This window comes from Mauremys mutica, chromosome 4, assembly GCF_020497125.1.
Source record: "Mauremys mutica isolate MM-2020 ecotype Southern chromosome 4, ASM2049712v1, whole genome shotgun sequence".
NCBI lineage: Eukaryota > Metazoa > Chordata > Testudines > Geoemydidae > Mauremys > Mauremys mutica.
In genome coordinates, this window is record NC_059075.1 from 133,680,780 (window position 1) to 133,705,823 (window position 25,044).

Genomic DNA, 25,044 nt, shown 5'->3' on the forward strand with positions numbered 1-25,044 from the left:
ACTTAAAGGAACAGAGAGAATGCTTTGAAGAGCATGTGCAGTACAATGTATTTGGGAGCAGTGCCCTCAGGTCATGCTGCAGAGAATTATTTAACTAAAAACAATGGTGGCAGACAGGGGTGGCTCCAGGCCCCAGCACGCCAAGCGCGTGCTTGGGGCAGCATGCTGCGGGGGGCGCTCTGCCGGTCGCCGGCAGGCGGCTCCGGTGGACCTCCTGCAGACGTGCCTGCGGAGGGTCCGCTGGTCCCACAGCTTCGGTGGAGCATCCACAGGTGCCTGTGGGAGGTCCACCGGAGCCGTGGGACCGGCGACTGGCAGAGCGCCCCCCCCCGCAGCGTGCCGCCGTGCTTGGGGCGGCGAAATGGCTAGAGCCGCCCCTGGTGGCAGATTAAGTCACCGAGTGACTAGAAAACAGGGCTCCCCACGGGGTTCAGCACTTGCTGTACAGGAGTCAGGAAGGCAAATGAACACCTTCCCCACTCCATCTACAGCAGAGAGAAAACACTAAAGCTTCAGGAAATGCAGGCGCAGCAGGTCTCTGTAGAAGAGTGTCTGAAGTTGATAGCCACAGTACCAGAGCACTCGTGTGTGAGCACTGTTTAAAACAGTGGAAAGAGCTTGGCACAGAGAGCCTCTAGCTTACCAGGGCCATTCCTTCCATGCTTTTCAAAAGGTCAGTTTTTAAAGGCACTGAGGAATTCAGCTCTCTGGTACCAGCTGCTGTTCCCAATCTGGAGGAGTTCTCATGCCTGCCTTTGTGGGGTTTCGCCTCAGAAAGAGAGCGCAATGGTACAGCAGGCACGCGAAGGGGTAGTGAGCAGTCAGCGTAGGCAAACTTTCTTTTTAAAGCTAGCTACCCTTCACAAATCTAACAGACACCAAAGACTCTGCAACAAGGGCTCAATTGAGAACTTTAGTCTGATTGTTTGGTAATGGAAAACACAATAGGAAGCACTACAGGAAACCCTTCAAAAGGTTACAAACATGCTGGCTTCTACACAAAAGAATAAATGGACAAATCAGACGTCAAGAATCATAACATGCAAAAACCAGTCAGAGAACACTTCAACCTCCCTGGACACTCAATAACAGACCTAAAAGTAGCAATTCTTCAACAAAAAAACTTCAAAAACAGACTCCAATGAGAAACTGCAGAACTGGAATTAATTTGCTAACTGGACACCATCAAATTAGCCCTGAACAAAGACCAGGAATGGATGGGTCATTACAAGAACTAAAAACTGATTTCCCCATGCTAATTTTCCCCCGTTACTTGCACCTTCTTGTCAACTGTTTGAAATGGGCCACCCTGATTACCACTACAAAAGTGATTCTTCCTCTGTTAATAATAGCCCACTTTAATTGAATTGTCTTGTTAGAATTATCTTCCACTCCATGCATCTGATGAAGTGGGTTCTAGCCCACAAAAGCTTATGCCCAAATAAATTTGTTAGTCTCTAAGGTGCCACAAGTCCTCGTTTTTTATGCTGGCTTCTGTATAGCAAACAGTTGTCTTGTAAAACACACACAACCCTGTCAAAAGGACAGAAAGGCCCTTCATGAGTTTAAGCTCCTACAGCCTCCACTGGGATACAAGAGCAGCAGCAGGGGTGGGAAACAACAAAAGCTCTATGAGACTAGCAGGCCAGGGAGCCATGTAATTTGCGCCAGCTCGGGGAATTAAGAGGGAAACAAGGCTAAGCATTAGCAGGGTTAGAGAACTCTTCAGGCAGTCAGGTTTTGCTCTCATGGGCAGCAGTTACACCCAGGTTTGTGAACAGCTCCGGCCTACAAGTAGAACGCACCCAACGCTGTTCCCACTCACATGTGGGGTGAGGTTCTGTGCCATGTCTCAGAGGGGGGAAGTAGGAAGCTGAGGGATCTTTAAGCCACCTTTGCACCTGTCTGAGCTGGGCTGGAGCAGCCTCCTGGTGCTGTCTGGAATCTCCACAGCCCAGCAGAAATGGGGCCTTTAGGTGCAAGGAGGAGGATCTCGCTCTTGGGGTTTATCAAAGCTCATGGAGGTACAGAGGTGGTCAGTTGGCTTGCCTGAGTTCACACAGCAAGCTGGTGTCAGAGCCAGGATTCAAACTCAGGAGTTCCTGGCTCCCAGTACCATGCTCAGTCTTCTCTAGCCCAACACTGGGGCAAGACCCTTTACTTCGGCCATCTAGAATTCAGTGCCACTGTTGCAAGCTGCATGTGTGCACATACACACTCTCCAGGACATGGTTTACAGGACACCAAACCTTTTCCAAGTGACATTAACTCAAGCAGCAGGAAGAGCTATTTGGGCCCGAATGAATGAAACAAGTGCGATGGCTGCACTTGTTTTGTTTTAATGTAGATGCAGACCTTATTTACATTTTGAATCATAGTCTCTGTCTTTTGAAATGAGCATTTCCAGTCTCTCAACAGCTGTCTAAGCACAGGGCTGGTAGCAAATAGTTCTGCTGTGAACACGTGCCTTACGCAGAAGATTCCCAAGCGAGGGCCAAGCCTGAGAGGCAATGGACTTGCTTCCTCTTGCTGCAGCAGGCTTAGGAATGTTGGGTTGGCTCTTGAGCCAAGCATGAGCACAAAACCTAATATTTTATGAACCGAGCTGGTTTCTCCTCACCATCACTCATTTTTATGCGTTGCATTAAAATCCCTCAGGGCCAATCTGCATATTAAGGGGACTTAACAAATAGAGAGCGTAACAGCTCCCAATCAATCTTTATGGTCTTTCCTGTAAGTGATCCGCAGTTTACAGGAGTGTCCTTTAAACCCATCCAGATTCCATCTCTAATAAAAAATAATCTGCCATTAAAGGAAATAATTAAACACAAAGGCTAACAATATTTTATCCTTTTGCCAACCAAATGAATGAGCTGCTCCTCTTCAGTCTCCCAACTGTCCATAGTAATGCGTTATCCACAGGGAAACCAGGAACATTCTGTCAAGATACACAGCTGATGCCTTCAGGTTCACCTCCTTGACCTTCCCCCAATTCCTTTCCATAGTTTCTAAACCATCCGTGCTCATGTCTCCTGTATGGCTCTGTCCCAGCCTGTGCCCTGCCTTCCCTGTGATGATCTGTACAATCCTTCTGTTTCACTCTCCTGTGAAAAGTCCATCTCACCAACCCAGGCTCACACTCTACATACAAGTCCTCCGAGAACCTCTGGAGAAAGTCCTGTTACCACACCTCCTCCACTACAAATTTGTTCTCCTTAAGTTCTGCCATATTCCTTACTGTGTTTCTGTCTTCACTGTTTCCCATAAGCCCGACAACTTGATCCCCACTAAAGCCCTCCCTGAGTGAGATTTACCCAAGGACACCAGAGACATTCAACAAGCTCAGCTGTGACTTCCCTCTTCCCCCTCTGGTATCCTCATCACCTCCTTCCAGGTCACCCCCAAAGTGAATCCCTTTCCCTCAGTCCCTTCCTTTCTCTGTGCTGTTTCTCCTTCTCCAGCTCAATTCAGTTTAAGAGGAATCCAGTAAATTTCATGACTAAACCAATCAGGATATTTTGCCCAGAGGAAGGCTTGTACAGAAGCAAAACCGGACCCAGTAGTTCGCAAGGCAAAAAAAGCACTATTTACCCTAAAAACACTGAAACAGTTTATTTACAAGGGGCATTTCTAAGCCTAATGCTGAACACAACCATCTTATTAAAAAGTGATGCCATTTCTTACACTAACTATACAGAAACTCTATTTACAATCACTATTAAAGTGGGTTGGGAAATTCTTTATCAGAAAAAAATCCCTGAGGATTAACGTTACTTTTTAGCAATATGAGACACCTTATCCACAGCTTTCCATTTCCAAAGCACCTGATAATATTCACCATGATCCTGCCCAGTAGGTTAGCATCACACCTGTGTTACAGAAGAAGAGGTTCTTGCACTGTGGTCACAGGCCTGACTCCCTTTCAGTGGAAGAAGTTGTGCAAGTGACTTGCCAAAGACCACAGAGCAGATGTGCATCGGAGCCAGGAGTACGAGTCTCCCCTTGATCCCAACCCACTACAGCTAGTTCTTTCAATGACTGTTCTAGACCATTACTGGACAAGTTTGGGAATAGTCACTTTCACAGGGCTCTTGCATTGCTCCTACTGTTCCCACTGCCCACTGAGTGAACTCCCTCCAGCAGCAGGCCCAGAAATGCCAATTATAATAAAAAAACTTCCGGAAAACCCACACTTCAGACTTGATTCCTGGTAACACGTGCTTCTTACCTCATGAACTTCTCTGGGCTGCGTGAGGCAAACTGTTCAATGCTACACGTGGACCCTAACCTGCACAAAAACCTGAATTCTATGGCAGGAGCCCAGCCCCTCACCTCACCCCCTTTTCACAAATGGAGGAATAGAGTTGTTCTGTTCCATCAGGGAATAGAAGTCACAAATCATTTTTTCCCCTGTAGTACAGATGGCTTGTTTAGCATGCTTGCATGAGTGCAGAATTCCGATACAGGACCACGATATGTATAAGGAAATCTCCCCCCGGCCTGCTTTTATTACAGAACCTCTGGAAATCCTCTCTTGCCAGGCAGAACCGGAATGTCACTGAACAGGCCTACTTCTCAACTGCAGGTTTTATTGATAAACATGAAACGTACCACTTCTGTGACTGACATAAAGAGCATGAACTGAGTGGACGGGGGAGAGGCAGGATTTTCCTAGTGTTCAGATACAGGACCGAGAGCCAGGAGATCACTTCCCTAGTCCTTGATTCACTTTCCTCGTCTGTACAGTAGGTATAACCATCTGATTCAGTGCGGGCAAGGCTCAGCCTAAACTCAATGTCTGAAGTGCTTTGAGCTCCTCCAAAGGAAGCGAAAGGCAAGTCCAAAGGGTGAGCACTGGAACACCTGAGCAGCATCCCCTTCACATCAAAGCCAACAATGCAATACAAACATTTCCTGATGGAGAACACTGGCACAGATAGGTGTATGTGTGGGGGAGGGGGGGTGCATACACACACCAGTGGTGACTATGGGAATACAAGCCATTGAAAACAGCACCTTCTAAACAGCAGCTTTACTGTTTCATCATCTTGACAACTGAAATGCTCTTTTGTCTTTCCCCCAGCCACGGGGGACTAAGCATTATTATTTAGACTGTGGTAGTGCTCCCAGATTGCTAGGTACTTTCTAAACAGAGGAAGATAGACAGTATGCTACAGGGCAGGGTCCAAGAAGATGCTAATCTGTGATCCCTTAGCAATGAGTCACTAACTGTGCACCTGACCTGCCTATGGAAGTACAAGCTTTTGGAGAGAGGGTCTGCTTCAGTCACGCTTGATGTATTGCAGTGTAATTAGACAGCCTGTAAATCTTCAGGTGTCTCATTAAAAGGAAGAACACAAAGTCAAAGACCACGTTGTGCCAAGATAGCCTCCCCTTGCTGCTTAGTGACCTCAAAGTGAAATGGCAAAAGCGAAGCTGCTGAAATCTGCCAGAATTTCTCCTCCAACAGGGAACTCTGCAAGCAGTTAGCTACCCAGTTTTCACATGCTGCGCCTTACGCACAATCTGGCCTCATTCCATCCTCCCTCTCCAGCCAAGGAAAAGCCTAAGGCAAAAGGAGTTCGGCGTCGGTCGTGTAGCCTCATCCAGACAGCAGAACAGTTTAATGAGTCCCAGCTGCTCAGCTACATTCACACTAATACAACCTCTGCTTCTGTTAGCAAGCCTGCACTCCAAAGACAGGCCCTGGATGGCAGGACAGACTTGGTATAGGGAATGCTAACTATTAAAATAGCAAATGAGGAACCTCATCGTAATTTTGCCAGATTGGACAGGATCCAGCAAACGGAAGAGACAGCCTGGTCCAGTCATTACAGGAGTCAAAGCAACCCCCTTGCCTTTAATCTTCATTTGAGAGGGCACAGGTGAATCTGCATTGTCCAGAATCTCTACTACTGCTGTTACCGATTCACTTTCTGCAGAGTGTTACTTGGCTGCTTGACCAGTTCTCTACCCAAGATGCTACACACTTGCTAACTTACCGACCAGCATGAATAGTAACAGAGCAATGCTCACCCTCGATCCGAGGTCGCTGCACAGCCGTTAGACTTACCACCTTATGTCACTTTTCTTTGAGAGACATGATAAACCCTGCTGGTGAAATCATTTCCATTAAATTTGAAGATGGAAACTTGACAGACTTTAACAGACTTTATGAACTTAGCACTGGGAAAAGATGTCAGATGACTGGCCTGAGACCTCCATTTATCCTTAGCACAAATACGCAACAGGTGACAGCCAAAGCAAGCTTCCTCCACACCATTCCGCCAGCAATTCGGACCTGGAAGGAGCTCCCTTAGGGATGACAGGGGAGTTCAGACTCCATGGGCCTTGCTAAGACTACCAAAGGGGAAAATTATTGCTGGCCGCAGAGGCGTTTGTGATCTGTTGTGGGTTTTTTAGTGATCTGTTTGCTGGGAATTGAACTGAGGATAGCAAATTCATCCCACATAGACCACAGTGCTACACAGATTGCTGTATCTGAAGTCTATAGCTGCTTTTTGCATGCCTACTGTTGGATAGCTCTGCAACTCCAGGAAAGCTGGTGAGTACCCAACGAAGAGCACCTCAAGGTGTTTGGAAAGTGCAAATTCTGTTGTGGAGGAAGGCGGTGTGTGATGTCATCTGAAATCCCAACCCTGCCACCTCCGAAGGCCCGGACATTGGGGATCTCTGTTTCAGCTGAAACTGCACTGCCTCCCACTCTCATCACGGAGTGGATAGAAGCACTTTCACTTCCCTGCTGCACACTCAGAACTGAGCACATCTGCCATGTCCCTTCTGGACAGCAAAGGGGGTTCTACATAGACTCCCCACATGGCATCACAACCCGACTCTAGATCTCCAGGCCAGCCACACTTCAGTAACAAACCCAAGTACTTTGCATAACCCACCAGTTTCTAGTGCAGCAGCATCAATTACAAGCCCCACAAGAATATCTGAAGCTCTGAGCTCTGCCGTCTGAGCTGCTATTTGCTGCTGCTGCCAGGCTCGTAAAAACTGTTCAATTGCAGGGTCCAACAGCATCTTAAAGGACAGCATTCTGAATGTAACGGAAGTAGCTGAATTTGGAAAGATTGGATAAAGAGAAGCTATTTCAGGGAGCATGACAATACTGCAATTCAGTTCAGAAGGAAATAGCTTGCCCCAGCATCCGTCTGAGGTTAGTGCCATGAAAGCTATACTTTCCAGCAGGCTATGGAAGCTTCACATTTAGCCTCATGCAATCACGCTTCACCTGTGCAGCACGGGTGTGCAAACCCATCCGAACACGGAACTGGAGGCCAAGAACTCGGAGTCCTTAAGTCTCGCTCTGATACGGACACTCTCTGTGCTCTCAGGGAAGTCACAGCGTCCCCTTGGCCTCTGTTCCCCATCTTCAAATGGGAATAGTGGTATATGCCTGCTTCTTAGGAGAGTGGGGAGGTTTTGCACTTGGAGAATAGAAGCACTAAGTATTACTACACCTTGCTTGACAGAATAAAATCAGCCTCACCCTTGTTAATGGGCTAACTGGCAGCTTGTCCTAGAAACAAGTACACATTTTGATCAAGTTAAAATTTAATACAACAGTTAAGCACTTCATGGCTTTTCACCGAAGACCTTCACTGCTTAAAACACAGAGAGCAGCACTATCCACCATTTGACAGATGGAGGAAAAGAAACGGAGAGGCTAAGGACTTGATTTTTACAAGTGCTGAACGCTCATGTCTCCAACTGAAGGCAGCTAGAGGCTCGGCACCTCTGAAAATCAGGCCTTGAATGATTTACTGCAGCAAACCAGTGGCAGTGTCATGACTAGAACCCAAAAGCTCTGGTGCCTACATCCCTGCTCTAACCACTAGGACACACTCCTTCTCCATATTTTCTAGATCCTGCTTTCCCCTCAACCACTTGCTTTCCCAGTGCATATCTAGAAGTGCTGGTACAGAGAATCTGAAGGTATTAAAAGTTTGCCACCAACAATCTGAAGTTAGTGCCACCCATCGCACAGAGTGGATTTTCCCAAGCAAAGTGGGTGGACCAAAACTGGCAGTTCAGAGAATACTTACATTCAATTAATTAGTGGCTCGGGGGCCAATAAGCATTAAAAATGCCATTAAAGCAGTTAATTTTTTCCTCCCCTCAATGAAATTGCCTGAAGTTGACAACCATGACTAATTCCCTCCATCACCACTTTAACAATTCCAATGTGTATGGGGAAAAAAATGAAGCAAAAATGAAATGGCTGCATGCTAATTTCAGATTTCTTACGGGGTTCTGTGTATTAGCTATTCTGCAATCAACGCTCTGTGAATAACCAGGGCTCTATTGTTGTGCCCTCAACTAAATGTGTTTCCTTTCCCGTGTGCATCCTGAACTACAACTACAGACATCAATAGGGGAAGAAGCAGAGGGAAATAAAATACAGAACCGAAGGTTGATAACTTGTGGCAAGATGATGGACAGAGAAATGCTTCTCCAACTGTCTTGATTCCGCCACAGGTACAGTATCCTCGACAATCACCATTTTCAGCAGGAGTTGATGGGCGCTCAGCACGAGGCAGGATTGGGGCCCCGGACAGCACACCCAGTGATATAGGGTACCCTGTGCTTCAGTAAGGTAATACAGAGCACTCTACATCCTCAATTCACTGCTCAATCTAATGCCTTGGGACAGAGCATGGCCTACAATAAATGTCCTGGTGAACAGCCCACAGTCACTTCATAAGCGATCTTTATATAGGGATGCAACGTACGTCATGAGCTCTTTGGGGCCGGTATAGTCTGATCTGTGTTTGTGAAGCACCAAGCACAGTGGGGTCACGGCCCAAGACTGCGGGCTTGGAAATGCTACCATAATATAAATAAGAGGTCATGTCTTCACTGATGTGTGGGTTGTTGCTAAAAAGAGTGTTTCCCTCACTAAGATCCTTCTCCGACTCTCCCTGTTTCCAGCACATGAGCTCCCATTACACAACTTGCTTCCCTGCAACACCACTCAATTTCCTGGATAAGGTTTATAAAACCCTCACTCAAGATGCTTGCTGTGGCGTTGCTTGATCCACCTTATCCAGTAGCTTGCACAAAGGTTCTTCCGGCCCAATGCCCCAGTGCCATTTCACTGATCACTCAGTGGCTGAATGAGTCATGCCGCTCCCTCCAGGGGACAAACTACACACACCATCTAGGAGAAAAGAAAAACTCTTGACTATCCAAGCTGCACTCTCAGAGCTCACTGGAGTTGTCAAAAAGATAGCATTTCACAGCATGAATCGAGGCTCGCTCAGACACCTTTCCGAAGAGCAGTCATGCAGCGTGACAGGAGGATTCAATTCCACACATCTCCAAGGAGACTCATCCAGGCCACCACAATCAGTCTAATGACCAAGTTCCTCTCCCTTTATTTCAAAGCCCTCCACTAACATCTGGTAGGAAGCACCCTGTATTGCCGTTCAGCAAAAGTGTGTTCCTGACACATTAGCATTGGTGGGGAATGATAGATAATGCCATATAACCTGGCTAATGCTGGCTTGGGCACCAGCTACGCTGTAAAATAAATGAAAACCATTTCAGGTGACAACGCTGCCATCCAGTTGTAAATGGAAAAAAAAACCTTGCTCAGCTCCAGATTACTGCCTAATCTAGAGAACAGCTCTGACAGACCCTACCTGAGATCTCAGGCAACAGGCAGAGTCCCACTGGCCTCCATCTTTAAATTGGAATTGTTTTTGCTCCATCCACAGCAACCAGCAAACAGTTACTTGAAACGGTTTACAAGACCACATATCAAAAACGGCTTCAGGACAGCAAATTTCCCCACGCAGATGGGATCTTGGAGAGACTGAATCAAAGACAGACACCTCATTATACAGTACTGAGTCCTTATCTACAATAGGGATTTTCCCCTATTACAGCCCCAAATGGCAAGTCTGCAGCATAACTGCCCCAGTACAAACCCACAGAGTAGATTGGCCAAAAACTGATTTGCATTAGTGAAGCTCACTCCTGACTGAAACCAGGACAAGCAGCACGAATGCAGATCGACTGTTGTACATGGCATTTCCACTGATGCAGCTATCCCAATGGCTGTAACTAGCTCAAATCCCCAATATGGGCAATGTTTACTGCATGTCAAAGCAACAAAACCTATCACACATATGGACTCGCCAGCAGATCACTCAGTGTAGGACTTTCTTGGAATGAACAAGTAACAAGTCTTTCCCAGATTGCTCCCATAGAATGACAAGCTTCATAACAAATACAGAAAAAACTTTAGGACAGAGAGCCTCTCAGATCATGTTAAAAGGCTGGCAGTTGCCCAATGGGGTGCATGCTGAGCTGGGGAGTTACATGAGCTGAGCGTGCAAAACAGACCTAGAATTCCCAGATTCAGGATGTCAGGGGTTGGCCATGCTCCAGTGATGCATGCTGATCTCAGGCATAGGGGAGGATAGTAGCGCTGTCTTCTAGTACCCAAGTAAACAGATTCTCAAAGCGAAGGAGCGGTGGCTCCGTACAAGCCAGCTCTAGGTCTATCCTACCCTTTCTCAACAGCAGCGCGTGCCCTCTCCAAACAGTGCTGCCTGGAAACCTGGAATGTGTATTCCAAAGTGAACAGAGCCTGGCAGATATATTCAATAAACCTGCATTTCAGCTCCGCTCCATCAAGCCAGTGCCTCAGCTCTGCATTCTGCTCACACATACACGAAAGAGGAGGACAGGAAAAGACGAAGGCGCTTCTGTAATGAAGATCACTGCAGGCTAATCTCATTTGACACTAAATTACATTTAGTCAAATTAATGTCAGAACTCTGAATTATTTGTGAGCACCCTGTTCTTTAATGCCCTCCAATTAAAAAATGAAGTCCGAGGAGCCCAAGGCACTACATGAGGAGAACAGATTTCTGCTTCTGACGCTGTCTCATTGAATCATGGTTAGGTGCTTTCTACACTTTCTCCAGGAATCCAGGCCTGAGCAAAAAGACAAAAAGGATCTTCATTCCATTAAGCTAACTTTATTCACAAGATCCTAATATAGTTTCACTGAAAAACATTCAGCCACAGTACAAATGTGCAAAGACCAGGAAACGGGAAATGTACCCCACTGGCTCAGACTGTTAACCTGTCAAACTGTCTAGTTGCAAATACTCAGTTCTTCAGGGGAAGGAAAAAGCCTTTAAAAATACCTGAGAAATAAGGGACCTGTTCACTCATGCAGTGCTAGACATGGAGGTTAAGGAGGTGGAGATTCCTTCCTGACCCCTGTGATTAGCTTCTGCCCTGAAGCATGAGATTTGATTATTCCCTAACATAGCTACAATTACTGGTCAAAAACAACTGTTTGGCTCTTTAAATCTAGCCACACTATTTAACCGTGAATGAACCACCGGGGGCTCTCTTATTTTTAATTTCTATGGGTGTTATTCATATGGCCCACTACCTGGCTCCCCAAATTTGGGATGAGGCAATAGCTTGCCTGGAATCTCTGAGTTTAGGCAGCTGTTAAGTTCTTCCATTTGGAAATCAGTGGGGCTGGTGATTTGTTGGATGTGCCCATGGGTCTGGTTCATTAGTACTATAATAAGAATGCTGCTTGGCATGCAAGTCTGCCTGACATTCTATGCTATTTGCAAAGCTACATTTGCTAGGGCATGATACAACTGAGTTATGATAACCTAATTGCAGTTGCTAGTTGGATTTATCCATCACACAAATTAAAAACCAAAACCAAAAAAACAAAACATTATTTTCTCTCTAAGGAAAACATTCCAGTGGGCTAGAAATCAAGGAAGCAGAATTTAAAACAGCAAACTACGTTTTATTTTTTAAAATCCTTCCCCAGTAAAGCAAGCTGCTCACCAAATTAAAGCCCTTTACTAAAAGGAAATGTCACAATTCAACTGCCCCCCAGCCAGAAATGCAGCCATGAAGGCAAGCACAGTGGTTAGGGAAGGGGTGACGGAGGGAAGGCCTTCCCCTTGGACTAAATGACTCATGCTGAAGAATAATAAGACGAATGGATCAGTGAACATCTTTTACAGCATTGTTCACAGAACTATTGAAATGGAGCTATTGTAAGAACACTCCCTAGGAAGAGGAATAAGGGATCTTCTCCAGAGACATAACTGTGCTTCAGTTTAGCGGCTGTATCATAGCATTTAAGGAAGAACTCAGGCCTCATTCTGGAAAACTAGGCCAAAAGCCATTTCTGAACCTTTCCCCCGCTCCTCTTCAGACCACAGATTAAGTGCAGCCTGAAATGAGTGGCATGAGTTTGCTCTTTTCAGGTCCACCCCTAGTAGAAAGCAGCCCAGGAAAAATATTGATGGTTGCAATCCCGAACAAAAAGGACTACGTTGCTAAACTGATCTATTTTTATTTTTATTTTTTTTTAACATGCCATTTGTGTTACAAATGCCCTGTTGGATTAAACCCCAAATAGCTATCGAAGTCTAGTGTACCTATTCAGGAAGTTTCCTTTGTGCATTTCACTATAAAACTAGTCAGTTTCACTTGAAGGTTTTTAAAATGCCCCAGTGTTTAGGTTGCAAGCAGCAGGGAAATATTTAACAAAACAAGATATACATGGGAATTAAAGTATTGAGACCATTTTGGGACAGACGTGACAATGGGCTCAACCCTACAAATCTTCATATGCAGAGGCAACATCCCGTTAGGGATAGTGTTCCTTAAAATACTATCCATGGCTGTGCCAAGGTTATGTTTAACTCCACTCATCACATCATCAATGCTTTCAGTCCCTCTCCCTCCTCAGTTTTTCTGGCTACCAGCAGAGAACAAGTTGACAAACTCTATCTAGTCCCTAAACTTAAAGCAACAGTATTCCTGTGATAGGCATGAACATACAGAGTCTTCCTCCTATTTCAAGAAGGAACACACTTGGGATTATAAATGATGATAGGAGGCTATGCATTGTTTCCTAATAAGAAAAACAGCAACTGAGGCACTAGTGTGACGAGAAACTTTGAGGAAGCTTTCAGGCTATCAGCACATTGTTCAACACAGATCAAATTTGTGAAGTTCTATGCAGGAGTTTAAATAGTGCTCAGCTTCAGCTGATTATTATATCCTAGGTTTATTTACCTACTAAACTGGGTTTAACTGCCACAGAGAGTTGGAGTTGCAGTGATCGCTTTACAGCAGTGGAAGAGTAGGCTTATGCCCAGAACAGAGCAGTTCTGTGTTTGCAGCCATAGGAAAAAAAAATCTTACAGGTGAGGAGAGCAATCATATGATTTCAAAGAAATTTGGAGCCCATTTCTAGATACTTAAGGATAAAAATGTTGGGATGGCTCAAAGAATGCCAGATTTCCATTCCAGCTAATCTATCTTCTGCCCACACTCCCAGGCTCCTCCTCCCTTTCTCTCCCTATTCATGAGACAAGGTGGGTGAGGTAATATCTTTTATTGGACCAACTTCTGTTTGTGAGAGAGATACACAGAGCCCTTTCTCAGATTTGGGAAAGGTACTAAAAGGGTCACAGCTAACTAAGAGGCTGAACAGATATTCTAACTACTTATGCTAAACTATGTGCTAAGGGACCATTAAAGGTGAATGGCCCATTCACTCCCCTTTAGTCATATGACAAAAAGCGGAGTTAGTGGGTTACAGATTGCTGTAATAAGCCAGAAATCCAATGTCTTTATTAAGACCATGATTTTTAGTGACTAGCAGAATTATTAATTTAAGCTCATCTTTTGAAAGTGTTGTGCAGGTTTCCTTTGTGGATGAGGACTGAGAGGTCAGATACAGAGTGATGGCTTTGTGGAAAGTGTTCTTTCACAGGTAATAGGGAGTTTGTGTCTACCATTTTCCTGTGTGAGTTCATTCGAGAACATAGTGATTGTCTGGTTTTACCCGCATAGTTGTTATTGGGGCATTTAGTGTACTGGATGAGATACACTACACGATGTGGCAGGCATGTCTAAGATGCATGAATCTTGAAAAGTACGTTGTGGGGTGCATTGATCAGTGTAGCATTTGAGATAGGTCTGCAGGTTATGCTTCTTTTCTTCTGACAGGATCTAATGTTGCTTTGAGTTGATGTGTCTTGGTCTGTGGGGAGCTTGCTTCTGATAATGAGCTTGGAGAGGCTGGGGGAGAGGGGGTTGTTTGAAGGCCAGAAGAGGGGGCTCAGGAAAGATTCTTTCAGGATGGGGTCCCCATTGAGTTTGGGTTATAATTATTTGACAATACCCCATATGTGTTCCAGTGTGAAGTGGTAGGTGACAATAGAGGTATACAGTCAAAGGAGGTTTTATTTCTGTATTTAAGCTGGTTCTGAGGACATTTGGGTGGCCTGATCCATTATGTGATCTTCTCTGGTGTGATGTCTTTGTTTGGTGAAGACGATTTTGAGTATGTTAAGATGCATATCCCTGACTTCCTCCTTGGAGCACACTCTGTGGTATCTGAGTGCATAGCTGTAGATAACAGATTTCTTGGTGTGTTGGGGGTGGTTACTGGATCTATGAAGGTAGGTGGGGTGATCTGTGGGTTTTTTGTATATAGTTGTCTGTAGGGTTCCACTGCTGACACTGATCATGGTATAGCTTATACCAAGAAGCTTATACTAGTGTGGGAGTGTTCCAAAGAGTTTAATGGACGGGTGGTGGTTGTTGAAATTGTGATGGAAATCTATGAGGGAGTTTCAGTTGACTGTCTAGAGGATGAAATCATAACTGATATATCTCAGGTATCTCATTGGTTTCAGGGTGCATTTGTCCAGAAATTCTTCAAGGTGCCCATGAAGAGGTTAGCGTATTAAGGAGCCAGCCTAGAACCCATGGCTGACCCCATCGTTTAGACAGTGTTTTTTGTTGAACGTAAAATTGTTATGGGTGAGGAAGAAATGGATGAGTTGGGTGATGTGTGTTGGGTGGATATCTGAGCGTTGTCCCTGTCTCAAATATTTACAAGATAATGCAGTTATGCCGTCATTATGAGGGATGTTTGTGGGTAAGGAAGTGACATCCACGGTGACAAGAATGGTGTTCTGAGTGTAGTTGTTAATGTTGCGGGGTTTGTGAGGAAGTCGGTCCTTTGTGCACTGAGTGGTTTGAGGATGGCTTCCATGAGTCTTGATATACCTTCAGTAAGAGGGCTGTGGCCAGCATATGATAGTTTTGCCAGCGTTCACTTCTTTGTGTATCTTGGGAAGCATGTAGAAGATCTCTGAGGTGAGTTCGTGGGGAATGAGTTTGTAGCATTTCTCTTGGAGTTGTTTGTGTAAAGATTTGATGATATCCTTAAACTCCTGGTAGTGACCAAACCAGCAGACCAAGGGAACGCCATCATAGTTCTCAACCACGATGACTATGTTAGCGAGGCCAACCGACAACTCTCGACACCACCTACTATAAAGAACTCTAAGACGAACCCAGACCACAATTCTCCTAGGAATTTAAGGGTACCTTGTCTCTCTAATATCCTGGGACTGACACAGCTACAACAACATTGCATACATCTCGCTATTCATGTCTGTCTTCTATTTTATTACTGTTACCCCCATCTTAACATGTTAGGTCGAGTATTGTCTGATCTTGCAGATTTGACAAGTTACAAAATTGCACAATTCTATTGGAAAGCCCATGAAGCATGCAATATTTGGAAACATATACAAGCTGTAAGTTATTTATTCTTTTGTATATGTCGTTGCTGGTTTATGAAAATCAACAAATAATTAATCCCCAAAGAAATCTGTGTTCCTCCACGAAAGCCCATTTCTTTCTGGATTCCAAATAGTGTTCAGGCAGGGTGAATAAAAATCAATTATTTTAAAAAATATATATTCAAAAATTGGATTTTTTTTTATTTAAATCAGATTTTTTTTTATAAAATGCTTTGAGGAAAAAACCTATCTAAAGATAGTTTTAATTAAGATACACTAAGCTAAGCTCAAAGATCTCTCATCATGGAATACTGATTATAAATTCTAATTCTATAGTATGAGACAATATATTCATGTAATGTTTAAAAAAAGTTTTGTAAATGAGTTCCAATAGTTCATGGATTAGGAGACCCAATCTTATGGGGTTCCAGGGGCTTCTGTATAGATTATTTAGGTTAATCTTTCTATCTACCCAATGGAATTCAGTGCTTAGTCTAGAAGATACCATCAGAGATGCTTAGTTTTGCAGTTATCCAGAGATAACTGTGTCTCCAGAGATAACATGCTTGTTAACAGCAAAAATGCTTTTAAGTAAATAATACATAGAGGTGAGAAATAACAGACCTCAACCCTATTGTCCCTCTGCAAATTTGTGTACACAGAGTCAATCCCTTACCTCTCTCTAAAAGTGCAAAGTTTCAAAAAGTTCAATGAATAGAAGATTATTGGGGGTGGAATAGATCTGGACAAGGAGAAGAAGTCTGGAGATAAATGTGAGAAGGGACTAGAAACAAAAGTGAAATTGTTTGAGCGGCACATTCCAGAAGTCTTGAGGTCTTTCTGAGTGTAACTTTCATTGATTTGAGATCTACCATACGATTTTCTCACTAGAAGGGAAAACCTATAATGGCAGCAGGCCGTAAAGGAGACCCAGTTTGGGAATAAGAATAAGAAAAAGATCTCACAAAACTAAGTGATTGGGCAACCAAATGGCAAATGAAATGTAATGTGGATAAATGTAAAGTAATGCACATTGGATAAAATAACCCCAACTATACATACAACATGATGGGGGCTAATTTAGCTACAACGAGTCAGGAAAAAGATCTTGGAGTCATCGTGGATAGTTCTCTGAAGATGTCCACGCAGTGTGCAGAGGCGGTCAAAAAAGCAAACAGGATGTTAGGAATCATTAAAAAGGGGATAGAAAACAAGACTGAGAATATATTATTGCCCTTATATAAATCCATGGTACGCCCACATCTCGAATACTGTGTACAGATGTGGTCTCCTCACCTCAAAAGAGATATTCTAGCACTAGAAAAGGTTCAGAAAAGGGCAACTAAAATGATTAGGGGGTTAGAGAGGGTCCCATACGAGGAAAGATTAAAGAGGCTAGGACTTTTCAGCTTGGAAAAGAGAAGACTAAGGGGGGATATGATAGAGGTATATAAAATCATGAGTGATGTTGAGAAAGTGGATAAGGAAAAGTTATTTACTTATTCCCATAATACAAGAACTAGGGGTCACCAAATGAAATTAATAGGCAGCAAGTTTAAAACAAATAAAAGGAAGTTCTTCTCCTTACCTGAGGAGGTTGTGAAGGCGAGGACTATAACAATGTTTAAAAGGGGACTGGATAAATTCATGGTGGTTAAGTCCATAAATGGCTATTAGCCAGAATGGGTAAGAATGGTGTCCCTAGCCTCTGTTCGTCAGAGGATGGAGATGGATGGCAGGAGAGAGATCACTTGATCATTGCCTGTTAGGTTCACTCCCTCTGGGGCACCTGGCATTGGCCACTGTCGGTAGACAGATACTGGGCTAGATGGACCTTTGGTCTGACCCGGTATGGCCGTTCTTATGTTCATTCAAGAAATATGTTTGCTGATGATGTTTTAAAGTCACACCAGTGAACTGGTGGAAGTCACTTAAGCACTTGGATTCAGAGACTGTTGAAGTGATAATCTCACTTTTAACAGCAATAGCTTCTTCTATTGGCGTAGAAAGAATATTTTCTTCCTTTGGACTAATTTGTTCCAAATTGAGAAATCATTTGGGACCTGAAAAAGCAGGAAAGCTTGGTTTTTCTTTTCCAGATTATGAACAAACAGGAAAATGAAGGTGAAGATGACCGAGTTAGCTAAAGAAGCCAATATTTTAAGTTTCTCACATTGACCTGACTGACAGTCAATTTAATTTGTTTTTTGTTTTTAAATATTTCATTTAACTATTTTAGTTAAACAATTTTAACAAAAACAAACCTGATTTTAAAAAACATGAATGTTTAAATTAAAAAATTCTATGCTTGTTTTGTTAGATTATTATGTGTTTGCTGTTGAAGAAAAAAATCCAGAACACATAACATTGTTGTTTTAGTTAAATAAAACAATTTAAAACGTCCGTCTGGTGATGTTCTCCTCCTAATACAGCATGGCAAGAAAATCCTCCAAATATTAATGATTAACCTGCTGAATTGGAGATAATTCAACTCTCAATGCCTTCATAAATATCTGCTTCAATTACCTTTGGTAAATAAAATAACCAATCACTCATTTTCTGATATAGCTGTAAAACTAATCAGAAAAGTTTTCAAAATAAATCACTTAAAAATGTAGTGTATACCTTCTAAAAACGAAACCTACATCTATCTGAGTTGTGAGGAATATGTATTAAGGTTATAACAACCAACAAGAATGCACTTTTATGTAGAAATCCATGATTAAATCCTGACTAATGATTTAAATCAAATCCACCCTGTGTTCAGGTGAGAGATTGACTATAATCCTATGCAGTAAATGTTATATTTCACCAGCTCTCATCAAAGTGGGACTGAGCAATGGCAGAAGCCAAGCAGCCTCCTGACATAGAAAGCCCAGGTTCTACACATAGCTATAAGCAGAAGTTTTCCATTCCTAAACCAGAGCCTTAAAAGCAGAGCCACTGGGAGAAATCTCTGCTCCTCAGTTGCAGTACATCACAGCTTTTCACTAAAATGGACTCCATCTTTTCTTTTTATTGGAAAACCTATAAAAGGTTCATGGCTCACATTACAGTTTATGTTTCACACTGTTGTCTCCTCATGATAAATCTGGGGAAAGAGAGCTCTCCAAAGACTCTTTTTGTGTTCAGCAACACTCATTAAAAGGCATAAGTGCACCTCGAGAGGGGAAAACGTGCTGATTCCCAGATTAACTGACCACCTCCTTTCAGCTCGCATTGATTCCCCACTACACTGCTGGAGATATGATTTTCACAGAGCTGTTACTAGACTGCAGCAATACGGCTGATTGTACATCTGCAGACCAGCGAGGGAGGCTGGCTGTGGGTCACCTACTGATCTCTGGTCTTGTGAAAGCAACGTGATTGCTATTCTTGGAAACTCCAGAAATAAACTCAATCCCAACCCCCTGAGCCCTCCTGCCTTCCCAGATTAGATCAGTAACATCTAATCTAAAAATCTATTACATTCATGGAACACCTTTCTTCCCAAAATGATTAACATGCTACATATTCAGAAATCATTTCACACCCATCCTTGGATCAAAGCAAATATCGAACAATGCTGCACGGTGGTTTAGAATGGCAATTTAAGAATACTTGATCCAACTGAATTGTAGGTGAACAGTAATTACCCAAGCTGGTATGCAACTAGGACACCTGGGGGCTAATACTGCTTTTCTGAAAAGCATCACAGGAGTTTTGGCAGCCCAAGGTTTTCAGGACCCTGGTTTTGCATTTTATTCAAAAAATCATCCCTGTCACAGCACAGTCTCTGCTGCCACCACAGGGGGTGCTGGTTCAGTATTGATTTAATGGGAAAGGCATCACCTACTGAGATGCCAGCTCCTGCACTACCTGGATTTTCCCTGAAGGACTCCCACTGAAGTACTGACCCAGCCAACACTGCCTCGCATATGAGATCGCACCCTGAGATATCCAGAGACCCTCTTTCTTAACTGCACATTGGTGACATTTGGGAGCCCTTTGTTTCCTTAAGTGATCTTACTGAGTTTTTACTTCTACTTATTCTTCCCATGGGAAGCCATTTGCAGTGATCAGGTCATCTTACCGTCATGGGCAATGAACTCTGTTGTATAAATAACCCTTCTTCCTCAACCCCTAAATAACCTCCCTCAACTCCACACAACATTCACTGAAACTTACTACAAATGGTTTTCTCTGCTCCAGAATACACTGAAACAGCTTTGTGTTCTCTTCCATATTGTAATGTTTAATTTTGCTCAAACGAAGTAATACTGCCAAATGAAATTGTACAAGCACAGATTGGATTTACTTCCTGTCACCCCAGGACAGGCTGTAGTTTTGTTAGAATATTTTTTTAAAGTCTCCTTTAAACCAGGGCTGTAAACTGAACACCTTTCAAAGGGAAATTAGACTAAATAGATGCTCTGGGACGCTATAACCATATGACAGATTGGCAGCAGTTACACATGTAACTGTTTGTTCTTCTGATGTTTTCTTGCTTACCCAACGTTTAAGAAGCTGTTATTTGCTCACAAATGGGCCACCTGGGGATTAAGGCATCCAGGGAAACATTCTCTGCATACTTAAAACAAAACTGCAACATGATCTACTTTGGATAATGTGATGCAGCATCTAATATAAGCAACAAGAACATTTCAATATCAAAAGATGCCAACTTTTTAATTTTTGTTACTAAAACTTAATTAGCCTTATAGCCCATCTGGCAATTTGTAAGCCATTACCCAGCATTCTTTCCTACTCTTTACACTGAATATTTCGAGGCTCACTTCTGAGGCTCTAATCAGGATTAATCCTCACATAAAAACTACTTAAGAACTCAAGAAAAAAAAATCCCTCTTCAGTTTGAAACATTCTTCATTAGAGCTGAAAAATTAGGCTGGTTAATAAAGGAAACCTTCAGTCATGGAGAAGAGTCATGTACAGGCTGATTCTGTGGGGGCTAACAAACATATCAGAAACCTTTGAGAACTCCATTGCGTTAGACTTCCAAACGCTAACATCTACCACCTCTTTAATAATTCAATCTGATGTAGTGCAAATCCATCACTGAAAAAATACTCCTAAATAATCTGTCCCTCATATGTACAGCGCCTGATGGCTTTGCGCTATGAATGAGCATCAAGAAAACAAATTGGAACAAGAAGTGGAGAAGAATTTTAAGACCTGTACATTCCTACTGTGCTTACTGTACCAGCTTCAAGCTCCAATCAGTCAAAGGAAAGGCAACCCAGCCCTAACATGGATCCCACTAATTGCTCACTGGTAACGAGGGACAAGTAACAAAGAAGCAACACCAGTAGCTAGGGTTTAAATTAGATTCTTTGCTACCTTATGCTGGGCTGAGTTCTAGAGAGCGAAGGGCTCTAGTCATTCAAGACAGGCACAGCGGAAGTAAGAGTTTCCCCTTATGTGCCCAACCTTGACCTCAAGGGATCCTCTCTGGGGGACAAGAGGATAGTTCACTTCCATGCCCACTCAACATTTGCCCTTTATACAAAGACTAGCACCACAGTGTCAACTAGTGCCACGCCTGGTAGCCGTGGTGTGGGGACAGAGGCACCTATGCACTAGGGCCTAGACTGAGGCTCAGCCACCCATTTCACAAAAGCCAAACCACCATCAAATTATCTGAACAGGGGACCCATTACCATCTCCAGAGCAACCACACAATGTGGCACTAGCAACAATAAAAGAAAGAAGGGCAGAGATGCTAGCACCACAAGCCTGCAAGAACAGTAAGTCTTACGGCCCACAAGAGGTATGTATTTTACACATGAGTAAAGCAGCACAGAGGTCAATCAAATTGCCCCATCTCACATCCATGTCAAATCTTTGGAAGGAGCCTAATGAGCCCCAGCCCGGTTCTCACCACTAGGCACACTGCTAATGTGAACACTACCAGAAACACGAGAGCGCCCAATGCTTCAGGAAGCTGAAGGGTTAATGGACACACAGCTTCTTCAAACTACACAGTCCGGGTGAAATTGGCAAAGGCTGATAATTCTTCTATCTACGCACTGTTGCCTGGCGGAGCTGTCCAAGGTACTGCAGACAGCCTACAATGGGACCGTTTCATTTACACAGGATAGCCAAGCGGCACAAAAAGGTCAGAGTAAAATTAAACAAACTCACTCTAATTATAATCTTCATAGAAAGGCAAACAGAGGGGAAAAATCTTACACGGGGGAAACAAAGAAAGACGCTAAAGACAAGAGTGATCTGTGGTCATAGGAAGAGACCTACATATGAGGGGCTGAGATAAAATGTCCACCTGGAGATGGATAGATGGACAATGCGCTGTGGCCAATACAGACGCTCCGTTGAAGATGCATGAGCTACAGTAAAATCTGACACCGTCTTAGAGCTGCATTGGCTCTGCAGAGCTAGCCGGAAGCAAAGGGAATGAAAAAGTCATTTGCCACAGAAGCAAAGAGACCTGACTGAATACTCACAGGAAGCAAATCTGCTGGGTAAGAGCGCTATATTTATAGTATACAAGTGCACCTTCAAAGCCCCATGTCATTCATGGGAATGTTTATCCTGTAGTCCAGGCTACCGCCCAACCAGGTAATTATCTTCTGCCTCACAAAATTCTCCAGTTGAAACCACAGGGAAGGCGAGTCTTCCCACCTCTCCCTCTCACCTCCCAAAGTACCTCGTGCAGCACTGAACGGCTGCTGTGTTCCAGGCTCACAAGTGGGTGAAAGGCTCCACTCAGACCACAAACACGATTAATTCCCTCGCACGCATGGCGCTTTGGAATCCGCCTTTGTCAAACTCACTGCAGTAATCTAGCACCCCAGTATTGTACACCACTGTCATCTGCACGAAAGCAGTTCTGAGAGCACCAGCAACTTCCTCTCAGCGACAGAAGACTGAACTAGCCCTACTGACTTTCTGAACAGTGTGCACCATATTAGAAGTCCTCCATTTGCAAATGCATTATTGTACTTGTCTTGCATGGTCCACAGTTCCCCTTGGAACACCCTTTCTTCCAGCAAAGCCGCTGTGTTTCTCTTCATCAAATCAAGAGCAGACCAGAACCCTGCGGTTATAAGGAATGAGCTCCACCTCCAGGAGAATGCTCCCGGTTAGCACAGAGTGGAGACATTGACACTTATGTTACCTTGGCATTAGCCACACATTTCATGCTATAGCACCATACTCTGGATGTGGCAATACTGACCTTAGATATACAAGTGATTTAAAGGTGAACTGCAAAGCAAGTAAAGTTGTATTATGCCCTTTATTTTTCTTTTTAAAAAACCAGTTATTTCCTCCCCCTTTCTTAGCAGTAGAGCCATCATGTCTCAACTTGGCTGATTTTGCAGGTGGACTGGAGCGGGATAATGACATTAAAGTGGACTGAAGCCCGAGCTGCAGTTCTCTCCACACTCAGAATAGACTTTAACTTGGCTTCGCTTCCATCTTCAACTATTAAAATGGGTTTAAATTACACTAACAAGGTTTAGCAAAGCCAAGAGGATGGAGTGACAACATCCTCTCCTGACATGCCCTGAGGAAAGCAGCAGCTTGGGAGGACACTACTTAGATTTTAAGCTCTCTGGGGCAGGGACTGTTTTTACAAAGGGCTCCTGACCCGTGACTAGGGTTCCTAGGCACAAAGGCAATACATATAAATAATATTTGACCCTCATTTTCCAGTTCTCCAGCAAAGGCAGAGAAGCCAAGCCTGGCTATCCCTGAGGGCTAACTCACAAGCAAAAAACACTTTCTGGACTCCACTTTGAGGGCACCTCTCTAGGCCACATGTCAGCTGCAGTTGACCTTTAAGAGTCCACCTAAAAGACCAGCAAAGACTGGTTGCCTGCTAGAGGTTCATCTTTAAAGGCTAACCTAAGCCAATGTAAACCTTGAGGATACTCTCAAGAGGCCACTTGGGAGTGGGGGATGCCTGTTGTAAGTGTGCCCTTAGTTCAAGCTTCCCTGTACGACTGGGAAATCCAGACATATCCTGTTGCCTTCATTTCAAAAGAATTTCATTTAGATTTGTTTTAATTACACTTAATGGTGAGGGGAATGCTACATGCACAGGTGAGAGACCCCAATCCAACTCAGAGTTGCATGAGGCCCAGAGATTAGACTCCTGACTTCTGCGAGAACTTGACAACTGGGGAAGCAAACAACAGATTTTCTTTAAGCATTCCCTCCTAGCCAGAAGTCTTAGCATCTGTCTGGAAAAAGCTAGAAGCTCTGGTTCAACTGAACACAATATACCAGACAGTCAGTCTTAGGGGTCCCCAGGATGTGGGAAGAAGGGTATAGATATCCTGTCTACAGGGAAGTTGGGAGATATCTGGTGCCAGTGCTGTCGGTTTCTGTTTTTTCTGTAAATCCGCTTATCCAAAACGATCTTATATGCCACCCCCTTATGCATGGAATAGCTCCCCCACTGCTGATGAGTGCAGATAAATACGATTTAGCTGCAATTAAATATGAAAATGAATAATCCAAGATACGCCTCCATGTTTCCTTAATTTATCTCCTGAACCTCCAGCAGCTGCTTCATTGGAGTGCCACAGAATCCAAGAGTCCTTGGTACAGAACATAGGTCCAGTTTGCTGCAGATTACATAGGGCCTTGTAACAAGTTAATGGATGCTGGGAAAAAAACCCACATAGCTACTTACCAGGAAGCGGACATCGTCAAAGCCGTTCAAAAGCAGCTTACTCTCATACTGCTGCAGGCCGATGGACTCCAGCCACTCCCCGACGCTCTGCTCCAGCATCCGCGAACCTGACGAGAGAGGAATCGGCAGACGCTTGAAAAGGGAAAAACCGTTAAGTCGGTAGCAGCGGCACTCTGAGGAAGACAGATGGCATTGCCACATCATAGTCACTATTGTAAAGAAGCCAAACTATGACCACAGTACAAGTGAGAGAGTAGACAACTCTTCTTGCACACACAGACCATGGACAATAAGCTCCTGGTGCTGCCCACAGACTGAGGCTTTAATTTGTATCCCAGGTATACTCAAAAACATCCTGCAAGAGTAAGCTGTTTAGAACCCTTTCGGGGACCATGGCATTACACGCAGGGGACCATGGCTTTCTGGGCTTCCGCATGTTTCTTGCCAAGCATACGAGCGAAGCCCAGCCCCCAGAGGGATGCTGATCAAATCCTTGTCTCATCTCAGCAGGCAGCAAACTTTCACCCAAGGCATCCCACGTCAGAAGTGCAGGTGCAAGACCATGGCGAGAAAGCGCTCACAAATACATACAGCCGCGCGAGTCCTTTCGTCCATGCAACTTCAGGTGCAATATTCTGTACGCCAGGCCAGTGAGAAGGGCCATTAGTACTGGAGGCACAAAGCAGCTAGAGAGAAAATACATCTTCATGCAGCTGAGAGAGAGACAAACAGACACGACGGACTTTCAGA

General features: G+C 44.0%; 1 protein-coding gene across 6 annotated transcripts in view; it reads right to left on the bottom strand.

Moving 5' to 3' along the window:
* ANKS1A (ankyrin repeat and sterile alpha motif domain containing 1A) overlaps positions 1-25,044 on the bottom strand; it is a 164,345-nt gene that overhangs the window by 23,216 nt on the left and 116,085 nt on the right. For all 6 annotated transcript variants that reach the window (XM_045016188.1, XM_045016185.1, XM_045016187.1 and 3 more), the window contains one exon: positions 24,295-24,401. In XM_045016188.1, coding sequence (XP_044872123.1) covers positions 24,295-24,401 — 107 coding nt within the window. The remainder of the gene's footprint in view (positions 1-24,294; positions 24,402-25,044) is intronic.